Genomic DNA, 18,193 nt, shown 5'->3' on the forward strand with positions numbered 1-18,193 from the left:
CTTCTTTTCCTTATACTGTTCTTGACAGAGTCTATCCGTCTTGCTCTGGACCTTCCTTCTTCCATCCTCATAACACGTTCAAACCATCTCAACATGAAGATTATTTCATATGATATGGAAATATTACTTCAATGAACTCCTGAATGTGAGAAATGGTGCAGAAGATGAGTGCAGTGGTAAATGACAAGTTGCTTTTTACATCACACTGACACAGATAGGTCTTATGGCAATGATGGGACAGGGAAGGGCTAGGGGTCAGAAGGAATCAGCCATGGCTTTCATTAAGGTACAATCCCTGCATTTGCCTGGTGTGAAAATGGGAAACCAGGGAAAACAGTCTTCAGGGCTGCCAACAGTGGGGTTCGAACCCACTATCTCCCGAATACTGGATACTGGCTGCAGTTCAGCGACTGCAGCTATTTAGCTTGGTAGTGATAAATGAGGACGATCCAGAAACAGAGTGATATTTCAATGGCAGAGATGGAAATGGCTGTTAAATGAAAGCAGGAAAAGCAGCAGGGAGAAATATGAAGCACTCTGTAAGCTCAGTTGAAGGTACTGATGTGCATGAGGAGAATACACATAAGGAGGGTTGCATTCCTTCTCAAGAGTATAATCCCAGAATCCTCAGTTGAAGTACAGGCATTTGAACCACAATTCGCACTGCTGCTTTAGTGAAGGTAATGATTAAATGGAATGCGGTTCTGAATGGGATGTGATATGCAAAAACCATACTAATCTACAAAGGCACCGGGCGAGTTGGGCGTGCTGTTAGGGGCGCGCAGCTGTGAGCTTGCATCCGGGAGATAGTTGGTTTGAACCCCACTGTCGGCAGCCCTGAAGATGGTTTTCCGTGGTTTCCCATTTTCACACCAGGTAAATGCTGGGGCTGTACCTTAATTAAAGCCATGGCTGCTTCCTTCCCACTCCTAGCCCTTTCCTATCCCATTGTCGTCATAAGACCTATCCGATCGGTGTGACGTAAAGCATATTGTAAAAAAATCTACAAAGGTCATAAAAGTGATCCTTCAAACTGGTGGCAAATGTCCAGTGATTCAGCATCTCATTGAGAGAGTTCTGGATTTCAAATTGAAGGGTTTTATAGTATTAAACGAGAGTAAGGAGGGATTTGTGAATCAACCAGGCGCATACCTTTCACTGATAGATGAATGTTTAAGAAGAGCAAAGGAGAATAAGAACAACCTTACTGTATTAATGTTGGGTGTTACACAGGCTTTTGATAATGTTGGACTTGATCATTTAGATAATTAGATCACTGATACTGAGCCTATCCCAACAAGCCTTCGTGGGATAGTTGAGAGTTTGTCCAGGGGAAACTATGTTAGGATTCATGCATTGAAATAGGTATCTGAACATACTGAGCTCAGAAGAGGCATTTTTCAAGGATGTCTTCTTTCTCCGATTCTTTTCAACCTATCAGTCTATTTCGACATAAAATATTTATCAGGGAAATAAATTAGTGATGCATTTCATTTTGAAAAATATTCTATCTAGACAAATTATCAGTAGTTGCTTTTGCAGATGACATAGTAGTTATTGGCAATTCCATGGATGTTGCGCAGGCATTACTCATGATTGCCATGTCTCAACTTCAGCAAATTGACCTTGATCTGAATGTGGTGAAGTCATCTTTAATATAACTCAAGGTCAGCTATTACAGAAGGACCTCTTCTTGAATCACCAATCTATATATAGGTTGATTGTTGGATGCGCTTGAGAACGGTTGGCTGTTGAGAGAGCTCTTGCATTATTGTAATGATAAAGTAGATAAAACTTATTGAAATAGCTTAATTTTTTGTATTTGTGAATCATTTAGTGCTATTTATATAGTGGTGCAATGAGTATGGTATGAAAATTAGCCTCTCGAAGACTAAATTGATGTCAGTAGGTAAGAAATTCAACAGAATTGAATGTCAGATTGGTGATACAAAGCTAGAACAGGTCAATAATTTCAAGTATTTAGGTTGTGTGTTCTCCCAGGATGGTAATATAGTAAGTGAGATTGAATCAAGGTGTAGTAAAGCTAATGCAGTTAGCTCGCAGTTGCGATCAGCAGTATTCTGTAAGAAGGAAGTCAGCTCCCAGACGAAACTATCTTTACATCGGTCTGTTTTCAGATCAACTTTGCTTTACGGGAGCGAAAGCTGGGCGGACTCAGGATATCTTATTCATAAGTTAGAAGTAACAGACATGAAAGTAGCAAGAATGATTGTTGGTACAAACAGGTGGGAACAATGGCAGGAGGGTACTCGGAATGAGGAGATAAAGGCTAATTTAGGAATGAACTTGATGGATGAAGCTGTATGCATAAACCGGCTTCAGTGGTGGGGTCGTGAGGCGAATGGAGGAGGATAGGTTACCTAAGAGAATAATGGACTCTGTTATGGAGGGTAAGAGAAGTAGAGGGAGACCAAGACGACGATAGTTAGACTCGGTTTCTAACGATTTAAAGATAAGAGGTATAGAACTAAATGAGGCCACAACACTAGTTGCAAATCAAGGATTGTGGCGACGTTTAGTAAATTCTCAGAGGCTTGCAGACTGAACGCTGAAAGGCATAACAGTCTATAATGATAATGTATGTATGTATGTTTAGTGCTTGTTGGTAGAATTTGGGAGTAGTCATATTTATTTAAATTTTATAACAAGTAATTCAGTTGGTCTTCAGTAAATTACGTTTTCTAGGTTAAGTAGGCTAGCTAGGTGTACCTTGTTTCAAATTTAGGTTTAGGAAATACTTTAGGTAATAATTTTAACTTTAAAAATATTTGTAATTATCTGTAGGTTCGTTGGTATAATACTTACAAAGGCAGATTATCATAAAGAATAGTACCGTAACTTCCGCTGAAATTTCTCCGGTACTTCGTATAGATATCCGTCCAAACTATCGCGAGGGTAATAATTTACTACATTTAAAAAAACACGATACGCCTGTAAACTTCCATTTAATAAGTAGTTAAAGAGATTACCCGGTAATAGTTAACAGTCGCTGTACTGTTATTGATTATTGTCGCTCCTCATATTCAAATATTGCATTGTTGGCTACAGTCGTGAACAAAGGGAGTAGTGTAGTCAAGTAAATATAAATAAAAATCAGCTGACCTTGTATTCCAATCATTTGTACTTCTGAGTAGGTAGTTAAAGTATCCGTAATTTATATTTCGCTCCCTCGATCTTTCAGTATTTATGAGCGGTTAGCTAATAATAATAATAAAGTTCATATATCCCAGTAATTGCAGTTCAAGTCCCGGAAGTAGTAGGAGTAGTTTTGATAGAAATATTTGAAAAGTTATTATTGTAGAGAAATCTTGTATTTTTCAGTAGGCCTAATTAAGGACACTTTTATTCTCCGTCCCGTGGAGTAGGGAAAATAATAGTAATCCACCAGCTGTAATAATCACATAACCACTTTTCAGTAAAATTGTAGTGAAGATAAGGTGTAATATATTAGATAGTATCTTGCCAGTTATATTCTTGTTTTTCTTCAAGTACGGCAATCCTTTTGATACTTAAGCATTTAACCAAACGCAATGTAGTGTAGTGTAGATACATTGTAGTATAGATACATTGTAGTATAGATACAGTACATTTAGATAGTGCCGTATCTTGCCTGCTATATTCGTGTGTTATCTTTCGTTTGTATCTATTGGACCGTAATACTAATAATAATTTGTCTAAGCATTTAGCTTTGTTGGTAATCTTTGAGTACAGTAGTTCTTGCAAATTTCATTTCTGTTGTGACATATGGTACCGGTATCGTAATTAGGATACGTCTGAAAGTAGTTTAAAAATTACTGTAGTGTACTGTACAGTAGTATACGAGTAATATCCTATTAGAATTTAGTGTGCTTATTTTATTATTGTAAAATATTTGTGTAGTACTGGTGTAGTAGAGGTATCCGTAGAAACTCTTACTAAAATTCTGTTGTTGTAATTAGGATAGGCTTAATTGCAGTTTGAAATTGTGTAGTTCTTGTGTATTCCTTTAGATATTCAGTAATTAACAGCAGTTTTTATCCTGTTAGGGGTTGTAGGATAAAAAATAGAGTACGACTAAGTAGTATTGTAGTGTAGTCGTATATTAATTAACTTATTGTTGTGTGATCTTTGAGTACTATCCCAGACAGTATATCCCTCCGTTCATTCATTTTTTGCAAATAAGTTATTTTATTTTTAATTTCAATTTTTTCCCCGTAAAGAATGGCTAAGGAGCGCAAGTGTACGAACTATGGGTGTGACGAGGCATTGCGGGGTATGAGGGAGGAGTTGGAAAGTTTGAGGGAGATAATTAGGATTCTCACAGAAGACAGGAAGGAAGATAGAACTCCCTCAAACAATGTACAGGTTACAGTAGGTGTACAAGAGGGAGGGGAAGGAAAGGGGGGAGTTGTAGAAGACAGGTGGTCTAATGTTCTAAGGGGAAGGAGATTGCAGGCTAAGGGCTCTATTCAGGATCAGAATTCAGGACAGGTGTCTGTGAGAAATCGGTACGAGTCACTCCAGGTAGAACAACAGAGGGAAGATGAGGGACAGGGAACTGTTGGTGAGATGTGTGGAAGTAAGAGGAAGGGAAAAGGTAGGAAAGGGAAATGTAGAGTAGAGGATAGGAAAAGACATGTGGAACAGGGTCATGGGAAGGAGAAAAGGGAGGAGGAAGTAGCTTCTGCAGCTATCAGGAAAGATAGGGCTGACCAGGAGGGGAGGGGATCAAATGAGGTGGGTAGGGTTGAGGCTCTGGTCATGGGGGATTCCATCGTTAGACACGTGGGGAAAGTGTGTGGAGGAAAGGGAACCAGGGTAGAATGTTATCCAGGAATTAGGTTGAGGCAGATGTTGAGGAAAGTAGAAGAGAAGGACGAGGGAAAGGAGAAGGTGGTAGTTTTTCACGTTGGTACCAACAACGTAAGGCAAGCTGATATAAGTACCAAAATAGTTGGAGATGTGTGGGATCTGGTAAATGCAGCACGGGTGAAGTTTAAGAAAGCGGAGATTGTTATTAGTGGAATACTGTGTAGGAGGGATACTGACTGGAGGGTGATTGGGGATTTAAGTGAGACTATGGAGTGGGTATGTGGGAAACTAGGAGTGAAATTTCTAGATCCTAATAGGTGGGTAGGAGATAGGGATCTGCGCTCAGATGGCCTTCATTTAAACCGCAGTGGTACGTATAAGTTAGGAAATTTGTTTGGAAGGATAATATGGAAGTACATTCATCGAAACGGGATGGCCTAGAGAGCGGTGATAAGAGAACAGGGAACTGGAAATCAAGTAGGGATGACATAAAATTGTTAGTGTTGAACTGTAGAAGTATTGTAAAGAAAGGAATAGAATGAAGTAATTTAATAGATATATATTTACCAGATATTGTAATAGGAGTTGAATCGTGGCTGAGAAATGATATAATGGATGCAGAAATTTTCTCACGGCACTGGAGTGTGTATCATAGAGATAGGATAGGAATGGGGGGAGGGGGAGTGTTCATTCTCGTGAAAGAAGGATTTGTAAGCTACGAAAAAGTTAAAGATGAGGCACATGAAATTCTAGGTATAAGGCTCATTTCTAAAGATAATAGGCAACTTTATATATTTGGAGTGTACAGATCGGGAAAGGGTAGCACTGACGCGGATTCAGAATTATTTGATAGGATAGTCAGCTGTGTGGGAAACGACATGGAAAGAAATGTGATTGTAGCGGGAGACCTGAATTTGCCAGATGTCAATTGGGAAGGAAATGCGAACGACAGGAAGCATGACCAACAAATGGCAAATAAGTTAATATGGGAAGGACAGCTGATTCAGAAAGTGATGGAACCAACCAGAGGGACAAATATCCTGGATGTGGTGCTGATAAAACCAGATGAGCTCTATAGGGAAACTGAAGTAATAGATGGTATTAGTGATGATAAAGCTATTTTTGTGGTAGTTAAAAATAAATGTGATAGAAAGGAAGGTCTTAAAAGTAGGACTATTAGGCAGTACCATATGGCTGATAAAGCAGGCATGAGGCAGTTTCTAAATGGTAACTATGATCGGTGGAAAACGGTAAATCCGCGTCAGGTCATAAAATTTAAGAAACAAGATTTTCACTTCCGAAGGTGCATATGTCCCTGAGGTTCACCCAGCCTACACCGAAAATGAGTACCATGTTAATTCCTGGGGGCAAAGGCAGCCGGGCGTAGAGCTAACCACTCTACCCCTTCACGTGTCGTGGTTAACAATGGTGGAAGCCTTTACCTTCCACTCCTCCAAGGGCCTTCATGGCCTGTACGGAGGTGTCTTTGTTTTGTTTTTGGAAACTCCACTTAAGGGGAACTAAAGTTGGGGGATAAATTTCAAAATGAGAATTTCTACAATATATCTCATAAACATGCCTTTGGCAAGATGTAGTGTTTACAGTGCGGTATGTCTTCTGGTATGGGCTAGAATAAAATTGTTACTTTCATTGACCTGTCTCAGTCTCTTCCTTGGCTTTGACAATATGAAAGTGGCTGAGGTATGAGTGACGCTAGTAATGCCATTCCTTATGCAGCCAGTCCCTGCTCTGAATGGTGTGGAAATGTCGCTCGTAGGGTCGGTTGGTGCAGGCATTTCAGTGGGCTTGGCAGACTGATGTGCAATAGCAACTTCTAGCTCGGTGAGTAAAGCAACGGGAAACTACCTCACTTCCTCATTTCCCTAGTACGCCTCTTCAGTGACACCTAGGCCATCTACAGCTAATGGTGAACCTGTTGAGGATCCAACCAGCCTTCAGGCTGAATACCCAACTTACATACATCTCATAAACATGTTACAGGATTAAAAATGGTAATTTTTATCTCTATTAAAAATAAAGAAACTTTTTTTTTTAGTTTTCGGTAAAACCACTTGCCATTTATTACATAAATTGCATAGAATTGCATTATCTTGGCTCGTACATACCTCTCCACAGATGTCACACTTCTCAATGTCGTCAATGTGTTCCTTGTCGATTTGCGTGCCAGCATCAGGCATGATGATCAGATTAGATCAGATGGCGGTGAGTTAAAATGTCTGCCGTTGTTGACCGAAATGCAAACTCGAAAATAGGGCTATTCAATGCTGTTCTACACTTTCAGTTGAAGTTAATGAGTGAAATGGTTTCTTGATACTACACGGCTTGTATTGAAATACTAGTGATACTTAACTTCTTCTTAGATCCTACAGAATAGAACCAAAAATCACACACCGAACATACACATGATCTTCAACCAGAGAGACCCAATCGATATATATATATATATACTAGCAAGATACCCGTGCTTCGCTACGGTATTATACTGAAATTTATAATTGAATGCTTATTGTTTTAGATATATAATCCGCCGAAATTCGCGGTCTGACTCGTTTTCTATTAGATTACGGCATGTTTCCTCCCATTTTTCAATCTTCTTTTCCAGCAATCGATTTCGTACTTCCCGGGCTAGGCTCAGGTATTCCTCCCGGTCAGTTGGGTCCGTAAATCTTTGCCATCTTTTCCTATAATTTTTAATATGGATAAAATCCTTCAGGAGATCCGGCGTGGTGTCATATTGGGTGCCTAGAAGGCACTGAACCCCGCGGCCGGACTGCATTCTTAGTCATTACCCGTCCAGGAGCCGTTTCCAGCGCGGTCCGCACATTTGACGACGGTCCGGAACATTATTATTATTATTATTATTATTATTATTATTATTATTATTATTATTATTATTATTATTATTATGTGTTGCTGGAATGGATGATGACAGGAAAACCGGAGTATCCGGAGAAAAACCTGTCCCGCCTCCGTTTTGTCCAGCACGAATGTCATGGAGTGAACGGGATTTGAACCACGGAACCCAGCTGTGAGAGGCCGGCGCGCTGCCGAGGATCCTTATAAGTACATTAAGAACAGTAAAATCAATTGGTCTCACCTCCTTCTACACCCCACCGCCATTAAGTTTATTTACCGGCACCCCCCCCCCCCCAAAAAAATGAAAAGAAGGCTTGTTTCTTATGTTTAAAGAAGATTTCAAACACCAATGTTCACGTCTATTACCTTCCGTTTTGAGATATAAGTATCCCCATAAAAATAATTTACTTTTTTCACTTCATTTCACACTACTCCCCCCCCCCCCCCTCAGTGAATTTTCCCGCAAAAATACTTGTTTCTTTAATAGTAAAGGATCTTCTAAATACCAATTATCACGACTCTAACTTCTTCAGTTTTTGATTTGTGTGTCCTCATGAAAGGAATTCAACTCCTTTACACTCCCGCCCTCCAAGATGGTTTCCCCCCAAAACGCGTTTTTCTTTGTTTTTAAAGGAGATCCAAATACGAATTTTCACGTCTGTAACAACTTTAGTTTTTATTAGATGTATGTATTCTCATTCAATTAATTCAATTAATTTTTCAATTCTTTCACACCCCCCCCCCCCCTTCATTGGATTTTCCGAGAATACGTGTTTCTTTATTTTTAAAGCAGATTGCAAATATCAAATTTCACGTCTGTAACATCTTCATTTTTGAGATATCAGTAGCCTAATTAAAAGAATTCAACACCATTTTCAGTCACTTTAACCCCCCCCCCCCCCGCCACCCAAGTGGTATTTCCGAAAGCTAATAATACACGTTTCTTTATGTTTAATAGAGATAAAAAATACCATTGTTCACTTCTGTAACATGTTAAGTTTTTGAGATAAACTGTAAAAATTCTCATTTTAAAATTTCACCCCTTTTGAGTTCCCCTTAAGTGGAGTTTCCAAACACAAATCACCTATGTTTCTTTAGATTTACAGGAGATTACAAACACCCACTTTTTACGTCTGTAACATTTTACGTTTCCAAGATATTCTGTAGATATAGTCTTTCAAAAATTCACCCAATTTGTCACTCCTGTTTAACCGCCATTAATTGGATTTTCCAAAACTAAAAAATGCGTGTTTCTTTATTTTTAAAGGAGATCCCATATACAAATTTTCAGTTCTGTAATATCATCCGTTTCTGAGATATATATATCCTCATTAAAGGCATTCAACCCATTTTTCACCCTTTTACACCCCTCCTATTGGGATTTACAGGAAACAAAAAAATAAGTTTTCTTTTATTTTTAGAGGAGATTCTACCTACCAATTTTTACATGTGTAAATTTTAAAGTTTTAGGACATTTTAAAAAATTTACCCGCCCCCCTTTTTACCCCCAATATTTGGATTTTTCAAAAACGAAAAAATACGTGTGTTTATTTATTTTTAAAAGAGATTCTAAATACCAATTTTCACATATATAACCTTTAAAATTTTTGAGATAGATACACTCATTTTAAAATATTACTCCCTTTTCACCCCCCCCCCCTAAATTGGATTTTCCAGAAACCAAAAAATACGTGTTTCTTTATTTTTAACGGAGATCCCAAACACCAATTTTCAGGTCTGTAATATCTTCAGTTTCTGATATATAAGTAGCCTCATTAAAGGCATTCAACCACTTTTTTCACTCCTCCTATTGCGATTTTCCGAAAACAAAAAAATACGTGTTGCTTCATTTTTAATGAAGGTTCTAAATACCAATTTTTACATCTGCAAACTTTAAAAGTTTGGAGATATAGATTCACTCATTTTCAAAATTCACCCCCTTTTCACCCTCCCATTAATTGGATTTTCCAAAAACAAAAAATTACGTGTTTCTTTATTTTTAAAAGAGATCAAAAGTACCAATTTTCAGGTCTGTAATATCTTCAGTTTCTGAGATATTGGTACCGGTATCCTGATTAAAGGCATTCAACCCATTTTTCCCCATTTTCACCCTTTTTCACCCCTCCTATTGGGATTTTCTGAAAACAAAAAAGTACGTGTTTCCTTATTTTTAAAGAAGATTCTAAATACCAATTTTTACATCTGTAAACGTTTAAAGTTTTGAGATATAGAGCAACTCATTTTAAAATTTCACCCCCGTTTTTACCCCCTTAGCGAAGGAATATCCAAAAATCCTCTCTTAGCGAGCACCTACGTCTTAATGTGAATATATCCCCAAAATTTCATCTCTTTATGTCCAGTAGTTTTGGCTCGGCGATGATGAATCAGTCAGTCAGTCAGTCAGTCAGGACAAGTTATTTTATATATATAGATAGATATCAGTGAATGTCTGACCGCATTTAATGCAACTGTGGAGTTTCTCTCCTGTGTGAGTCAGTTTGTGTGATAGGGGTAAATGTTTGAGCTCACTTATTAATAATAGATTTATTGCAGCCAATGGCCAATAAATACATATACAAATTAATTTTCTTCACTATATCTCACTATAGATTTTGTTCGTTTCAAGCAGTCCTGTATGTGATATCTCCCTCATTGTTTACCACAAAGTTCACTTATTCACAGTTCACAGAGCTCACTTATTGCAACTGTGGATTTTTCCGCCTGTGTGGGTCGATTTTTGCGGTGGCGTGAGTTTACTCGGTTTGTGCTATCTGTGATAACACTTTTAGATGGGTTTGTTGTTGAAGTGGGAGTTTCATGTAGTGTTACAGTTTGTTAAACTTAACCTCACTATCGCATGCAGAGATGAGTGGTGAATTTAATGCTCGAAAACTGACGGATTACCTCCACTGTTGTTACCACCATAACGCCTACAGCACTGATATCTTCTTTCTTCCGTTTTGTCATGTAATTGGTCGACATTGACTCTCTTTTAATCGTTTATAGTTCCAAATTCCGCCTTCTTTTGCAACTGAATAGGAAGATAGTTAGGAAGATATTTATTTGTCCTGGATAAGACAATGTGAAGATTGTCGTAGATGATCATACAATTATGTTTATTGAAAGAGGTTGCTCTTGACAGACTGCATCCTTCTGGTGTATGGAGGGATAATTTAGGAAGGCATTTATGAAATCCTCTCATGTGTTCAGTTCCTGCAATCCTATTGGTTTCCCATGTTTTCAGCATTTTGATTTCATTTTCAACAGCCATTTCATAAGTTAATTTTAGACATTTGATTATTGGCAAACCATAAAACATTTTAGAGGTTATTATTAAATAAGATGAAAGACTAGCCTTTTCATCAGTGAAAATTTGATTGATTCTGTAATTTGGAGTCATACGAATAATTTCCCCAGGGTTATCTTTCCTTTTCTAGACATAATCTAGCCAGTGTGGAATGGTAAATTGTATTCTTTTGCAACAGATCTCAAACTCCTCCCTGCTGTTACTTGCTCAACAGCTGTGCTCATCGTCTCACTTGAAAATTTTCCTATCGGAGTCTTTCTCTTTGGATTTCGCGGCATGTTGTTGAGATCTGCAACAATAGATGCTGTTCAGAATACCTATTCTGCTCTACAGATTATTTAAGAAGCGACACTCAATAATAGTTGCATTACAATTTAACTCCTGTTTACGGGGAACAGTGAGACACTGTCTCATTGTTACCCGCTAAGACTTGTCGTCTCACTGTTCCTCATCAGCCACCGTCATATGTATTTCTAATTCCACCATAACCTAACTGCATGAACAGATTTAATGTTTCATGAAACCAAAGCTATAGATGACCCTTTCTATTTGGAAAATTATTTCCAATATATTCTCGTCAGGAGTAAAAATATGCACTACAGAAGACACCACAGTAAATATACTTTGCTCACCTTAAAACACAATGGATCACAAAAGCAAACTTGCAAGAAAGGCAGCCATTTGCAAACAGGATTATGGGTATGGGGTGTGTTTCAAAATGCTACCACAAAAACGTCACTTCATAATTATTCTCTGGAAGCGGTTGATTTGAAATGTCTCACTGTTCCCTACCTTCCCCAATATATGGCCAGAACTAGTATAACCCTTACAGAAAGCACCCTTCCGCCCATTTCCAGCTTTTTTGAGGACATCATTCAAAGTTCTGTTAGAGAGTTGCTTTTCTTACCAGTTGACATCCTGAACAGTATGTTGTATTGAGGGAGAAATGTCAGAGGGCTAAATTTAATTTGAGCTGCATGGGAAGCCATCCTCTAGCACTGTAATGTCTGTATAGCGTTAATAAGGGCTGATAATGCACATGTAAATGCAGTTAGGATGTAGGAATATGAGTTATAAACTTCATGTGATCAGCTTAACTTTCCTCCACCATTAGAAATTAAAAAGTAATCTATGATCAAATTCCGGAAAGGACTGCATAACTGCGAGTTTGAGACTTGGAAATCTGTGTCTGGAAGGAGTAAGGTGGTAGCAGTGTACAACACAATGACCGAGGCTAACAAGTGGATCTCCAACAAGAGCAGGTTATCTACTTCAGAGAGGAAATTTCCTGCCTTGCTGCGAGTGGTTTAACTTGGAGGATTGACATGATAGTGTACTCGACTAACACAAAGCTAGGTGTAATTGTGGGATCCAGAATGAGGATTTGAGTTGGGAAATGAACATGATGCATAGGTAGGTACATCAAGCAAAGAATACTTTTATAAATTTCAGCCTACTGTTTACTTAATTTCATTATGATATGAAAATAAACAAATCATTGAATATAAATTTGTGTACTACTTTGTTCTCCTAATCATCTTAGAATGAGCAAGGTTGGTTTGAAGATTTTAGAAAGAGATTCAGATTACCAATGCTGTCTTAGAGATGATATTTTATTGATGGTGCTGAAGAAATCCTGCTAAATCTTAAATCACTATCTCAATACGAATATACGAGTACGATTTGCTATAGCTGTTGTATGTAGTATCTGTTAGCGAGTATACAGAGTACTATGGGGCTGCCTTCGTTTAGAAGGCAGTTTTATAAATAAATACATAAACAATATCAATAAATAATTATATTAAACCCACAATATGGGAAAAGAAGTTGGATTATTTATTATTAATATAATCATTAATGTGTTAATGCTAATAATTTCAGCATACTGATTAATTAATTTCATTATGATTTGAAAGTAAACAAATCAATTAATATATTGTTAGAATTGGTGTACTACATTGTATTCATTGTTTATTTTTACAAAATTAGCTGCAAAGATCTCGACGAGTGAAACATCGCTTCTTGGGGCTCAACCACAATACATGAGGAAATTGTTGGCCATCGTGAAGAGCAAAGTGCAAACAAAAAGTGTTGACATCACTATTAAATTCACCCTGAGTGCACTGTGGAATCTTACAGGTAAATGAACAGTTTTGTATTTTGGTTTTACATCCAACATTTGTTTGATATTTTTTATAATTAAAATGACTATTTTCACAGGAAATAATGTACAAAACTTGTAGTTCTCCTAGGTCCTTAGTTCCTGTCAGGGGCGTATATAAGGGGGGGGGGGGCCTGCCCCCCCCCCGAAAACTGTATAAGCCTTGAAGAACCGGACCAAAATGATGGGAATTTTCGATCGTTGTTGAGATACCGAGCCAACAGTTAGCAGTTTATGTGCCAAACCTGGACGATTTTTGTAACTCACTAAAAGAACGCTTTGAATCTCACAAGGAAATAGTTGCATCCTTACAAAACATCCTTCCACAATTGTGTATCGTAACAGATTTCGGTTCACTGGAGGCTGCTTTTAGTTTCTACGAAGGAGATCTGTCACATAAAGAGATTGTGCAAAGTGAGTTTATGTTGTGGAAAGAAAAGTGGAGTCAGGAAAATCCTTCAAATCTTCCCAAAATGGCTGTAAGTTCTCTAGAAAAATGTGACAAGACTTTCTTCCCCAACATTTATACCCTTCTCAAATTACTCGCCGTTCTTCCTGTTTCCATCGCAAACGTAGAAAGAACTTTCTCTAGCCTAAGGAGACTTAAGACTTACTTAAGGAACAGCACGTCTGAAAGTAGGCTTAACGGGCTTGCTTTACTCTCTATCCACAGATACATTATAGTTAGTGACGAAGAAGTTCTTGATAAGTTTGCAAGTGTACCAAGAAACCTGGACTTCGTTTTGTAACCATTGGTGTACTGTATGTATGTATGTATGTGTGTATGTATGTATGTATGCATGTATGTATGTATGTATGCATCAGCCCAAATCAATGTTTCCTTTTTCCTTTCTAAAGTGTTTGAAATCGACTGACCTCTTAAAATTACTTAACCTAACCTTACATCAATCTTGGCCCCCCCCAAAAAATATATTCTATATTCGCCACTGGTTCCTGTTAATATTATTATATGTTGGCGGGGTGCTTATTTAAACACAGTAGCTGGTAGTGTTCACTTCCAAGATTTATTAATTAAATCTAGTGGTTGCTTAATCTTATACACAACTACACAGGCACACAACTTACATGGCACAGCACATACAATTACACAGTGCACGCTCTCTCTACTCTGTGTTCAGTCTCACTAATTGTCCACACTGACACTTACACACCACCACAGATCACACGCTCTTCCTCAGCTGACACTTACAGCCTAACTCACTTCACAGTTGTTCTTGCTGTCGCCATCACAGTCTTCAGTTCACAGCCCGCATACATCAGTCTCGCAGTTCAGTGTGACGTGCGCTGTCCGCTCACTCCTTGCAGTTTACTTTGTTCACTGTCCCATGCGTCCTTGTCATGAACACAATCACTAGGGACCTACAAAGGAGTGTTCCTTGGACCTCCCTTTAAGCAGATAGCATCTTGCACACAGGCACCATCTGTACAGAACTCCCAACACCAGGTCCAGGAATGGAACAACTTCTTCTCTCTATGTTTCCACGTGAATGTCAAGAAGACAGAATACCTGGAAACTTGCCCGAATGATGGCACCATCTAAATCGATGGTGAAAACCTGATGAAAGCAGAGTCGCTAGCTCAGTTCTTCACATTTGAGTCAACGGACAACGCTCGTGTGGACGACCAAAGCTGCACTGGGAAGACGCAAAGAATATGAGTATTAAGATTGTTGGCTCAAGACTAAATGTTCCTCATGACTGTAGGAAATAGTGTGTGAAGATCCAAAAAGCAGACACTGCACCAACAGGACAATGTTCATATAATGATATTGAATATTAAAGTAAACAATTAAAATACACATTGGAAAAAAAAAAAAAAAAAAAGAAAGCCAACCAAAATAACACCCACAATCCCACATACCTGAAAAATTCCCCTCTATTCACTCCATAAATTAAGTCATGCGTCAGTAAAGCATAACATTTCATACTTCATTTAAACTTCAGATTTTGTTCATTCACCAATGCTCAACAGACATCCAAAATTGTTTCACAGGGGCAGTTTCAAATATCAATTAACAAAAGCAACTGGGCTATAAATACATGTACACGTGATAAATTTCATGAACTGATCCGTATTGACTTAACTATAGTTAGCAACATTTTTCTAAAGAAATCACAAAAGCTCAATTCAATTCAATTACAATGGGTTGAAGGAAAATATCCACCTAATCGATACATATTATACTTTGATTATACATCACATTGTGGTCAACCTTATAAAATTCTATTAAAAATATTGGACACACAAAAACAAAAGGTAATTAGAAATGAAGTCCACAAGTAATAAAATCATCTTGAAGATCACCGGAATGTCTGTCCTGAGTAGGGTTGCCAGATTTCCGGATGGCAAATAAGGAATAGTCGCTCGATTCCAGATAGCAAATACGGATCACTTCAATTTCCTTGCCATATAGCGCTAAATTAAGGCACCATAGCCATGATTATAGAAAAGACCAGGGTTATATCAACAAACAAATACCAGTAATAATATAACAGCATCAGTGTGAAATATGTAGGTACTTAATTTATTTCAAACTAATAATACATTAGTCTTTACATGTTGTTCACAATTCATGTAAAGCTGGGATGAATTCTATGTCAGTTGAAAATGGTTGTAATCTAATGTAATTCAGTATTTATTTCCCTGTTTTGAGTTTCCTTGCAACTTTCTAAATTTTTCCTTTTATTTGTTTGTTTTTTTCTTAATGTTGGGTGATTAAGAATGCACATGGTAACTTAATTTAGTAGTTATTAGGGATTTATTTAGTTGTAAGCAAATTTTAGTTAAAAAGCAATTAAACTTAACCAAACTTGGATTTTCTGCCATTAGGTGCTCATATACAGAATTTTTTTCCCCAAAATTAGAATTTGTGTTGTCAGCATTATAGCTTGAAATTTGAAACAACATTAAACCATGTTCCAAAATTCTGTTATAAATTTGTTGAGACATTTTTATAACACTTTCTATTGCATCTTCAATAGAAGACTGTAATTCTGCGCACTACTATTTGGACCTTAGAGTTAATGATTTAATTAAGGATTGCCTTTGTTGTAATTAGTATGGTCGTTTGCGACCATATTAGGTAGATTTTAGTGTTACGTATATTGGGGTAAGATTTAGATCTTCATTTAGGTGTATAACTTGGGATTACCTGTAAAGTTTTTCGTCGAAATACCTCACAGCTATTGGGAAAAATGTTTGGTTTCCTTTATTTGAAGCATCAAAACCCACACCAAAAAAGACGTGTTCTCTTAATTCTTTTGTTACACATTCCACACTATATGGACGTAATACAGCTTTCACTAGAGCCTCACACTTTGTCTTTCCACATGATATTTTATTTGCTAGGGAAGAATTCGGAAACTCTGACAGAAGTTTGATATTGCAGTCTGTGCTGGTGTAACTTGGGTGGTGTTTTACAGCATGGTATACAAGCGTACGTTCCGATGCACTTTTCTGGAAGAAAAAATTGGCCTACATTAGAGACTACTCGTAAAAAAAAAATGTATGCTGGCCCATCTCTTACAGTAAAAATGTTGACTTACCTTTTCTGACTCGGAAGAATTTTTCTGAAAGTAGCTTTTCAATACAGTTGCATGCCGTGCTGTATTCTGCCTCTCCTTATGCGAAGCACTGTTGAAATGTTGCTGTACATCCGTTATTCTGCCATGACTAATAGAAAAGCCTTCTCCAGCTTTTCCAGTACACACTCTGCATCTCGCTTTGTACTTATTACTCACAACGTGCTATAATTCTGGGAAATATTTTTCCCAAACGGAATGATACAGCTGCAACCTCCTTTTTCTTCTTTGTGTCTTTCTCTTCAACTTCATCACTCTCTTCCCATTCTCGTTTATTTATAAATTTATCCATTACGGGTATCACTCAAAATTTTCCATGTGGTTAACGTAGCTGTCTTTTACATAACACACTATGCGAAAGCAATTTCTTGTTTACCGCACACATCCTGTGTCTGGTTACAATGCAACTCAAAAATAAAATGGAGGAGACTCGTGCTCTACATGCCCACTAGTAGGCTACCGCTATCACACTGCCAGGGGCGCTGTTCTTAACTGTGATGACTGATCATTGGTCAGAATACAGAATATTTTGATCATTACCGCGCAATTTTTTTGATACTGTACTATTGTCTAAACTGCAATATTTTAAAAAACGGAACATTGGGCGTACGGTTTAAAGGGTGCACCGTACGCAGAAAAAATGAGAAAAAACGTATTGTTCCGGGCAAAATCATACATCTGGCAACCCCAATCCTGAGTAACTTGAGTTAAAATTCTCATATATACGGTAATCTTCTTTGAGCAGTAAAGTGTTCCATCAATCACACTAGTCATCCGCACACACCTACACATACAGGGGATACACACACACTTTCTCTGCTACCGAGGACATTCACACGCGCGCGCACACACACACACACACACACACACACACACACACCTGCTACCGAAGACACACACGCACATACGCGCACACACACACACTCTCACGTACATACACCGACAGGTCCGTGGATACTTACCTACTTACCTCTTTAAAAGGCCGTGGAAGGGCTGGAACAGGCTAAAACTGCCTGGAGCTGAACTCGAGCCTAGTAAGGGTAAGGGGAGGAACGGGAATGGAAAGAACCCAGAACCCTTCCTAGTAAATGAAAGAATGGGGTCAAAAATGTGGAGGTTTATTGATAAACATAAGGCAAAACAAGATAGATGAAAAGAAAATGAATGGGAACAAATGTTACTCACTGAGGTTTACGTCAGGTGTCTATCTCGTACATCCAATTGATACCAAGAGGCTCATCAAACACAAATCAAACATGGCCACATTCGCCTCTTACAACCCCGATCATCTCCAAACGTACGGTTGGATTGCCCCACCTTATATCGTATGTATGACATATGACGCGTCGCTCCCCACAGTGAAATAATAAAACGCACATGCATTAAAGGAACTTCACTCACATCAAAACATTAGATACATCCAGATCACAACTC

General features: G+C 38.0%; 1 protein-coding gene across 5 annotated transcripts in view; it reads left to right on the forward strand.

The window, feature by feature from the left end:
- Positions 1-18,193, forward strand: part of LOC136864086 (protein zyg-11 homolog B) — a 417,362-nt gene that overhangs the window by 278,463 nt on the left and 120,706 nt on the right. For all 5 annotated transcript variants that reach the window (XM_067140642.2, XM_067140641.2, XM_067140640.2 and 2 more), the window contains one exon: positions 12,986-13,135. In XM_067140642.2, coding sequence (XP_066996743.2) covers positions 12,986-13,135 — 150 coding nt within the window. The remainder of the gene's footprint in view (positions 1-12,985; positions 13,136-18,193) is intronic.

Source organism: Anabrus simplex, chromosome 2 (genome assembly GCF_040414725.1).
Source record: "Anabrus simplex isolate iqAnaSimp1 chromosome 2, ASM4041472v1, whole genome shotgun sequence".
NCBI lineage: Eukaryota > Metazoa > Arthropoda > Insecta > Orthoptera > Tettigoniidae > Anabrus > Anabrus simplex.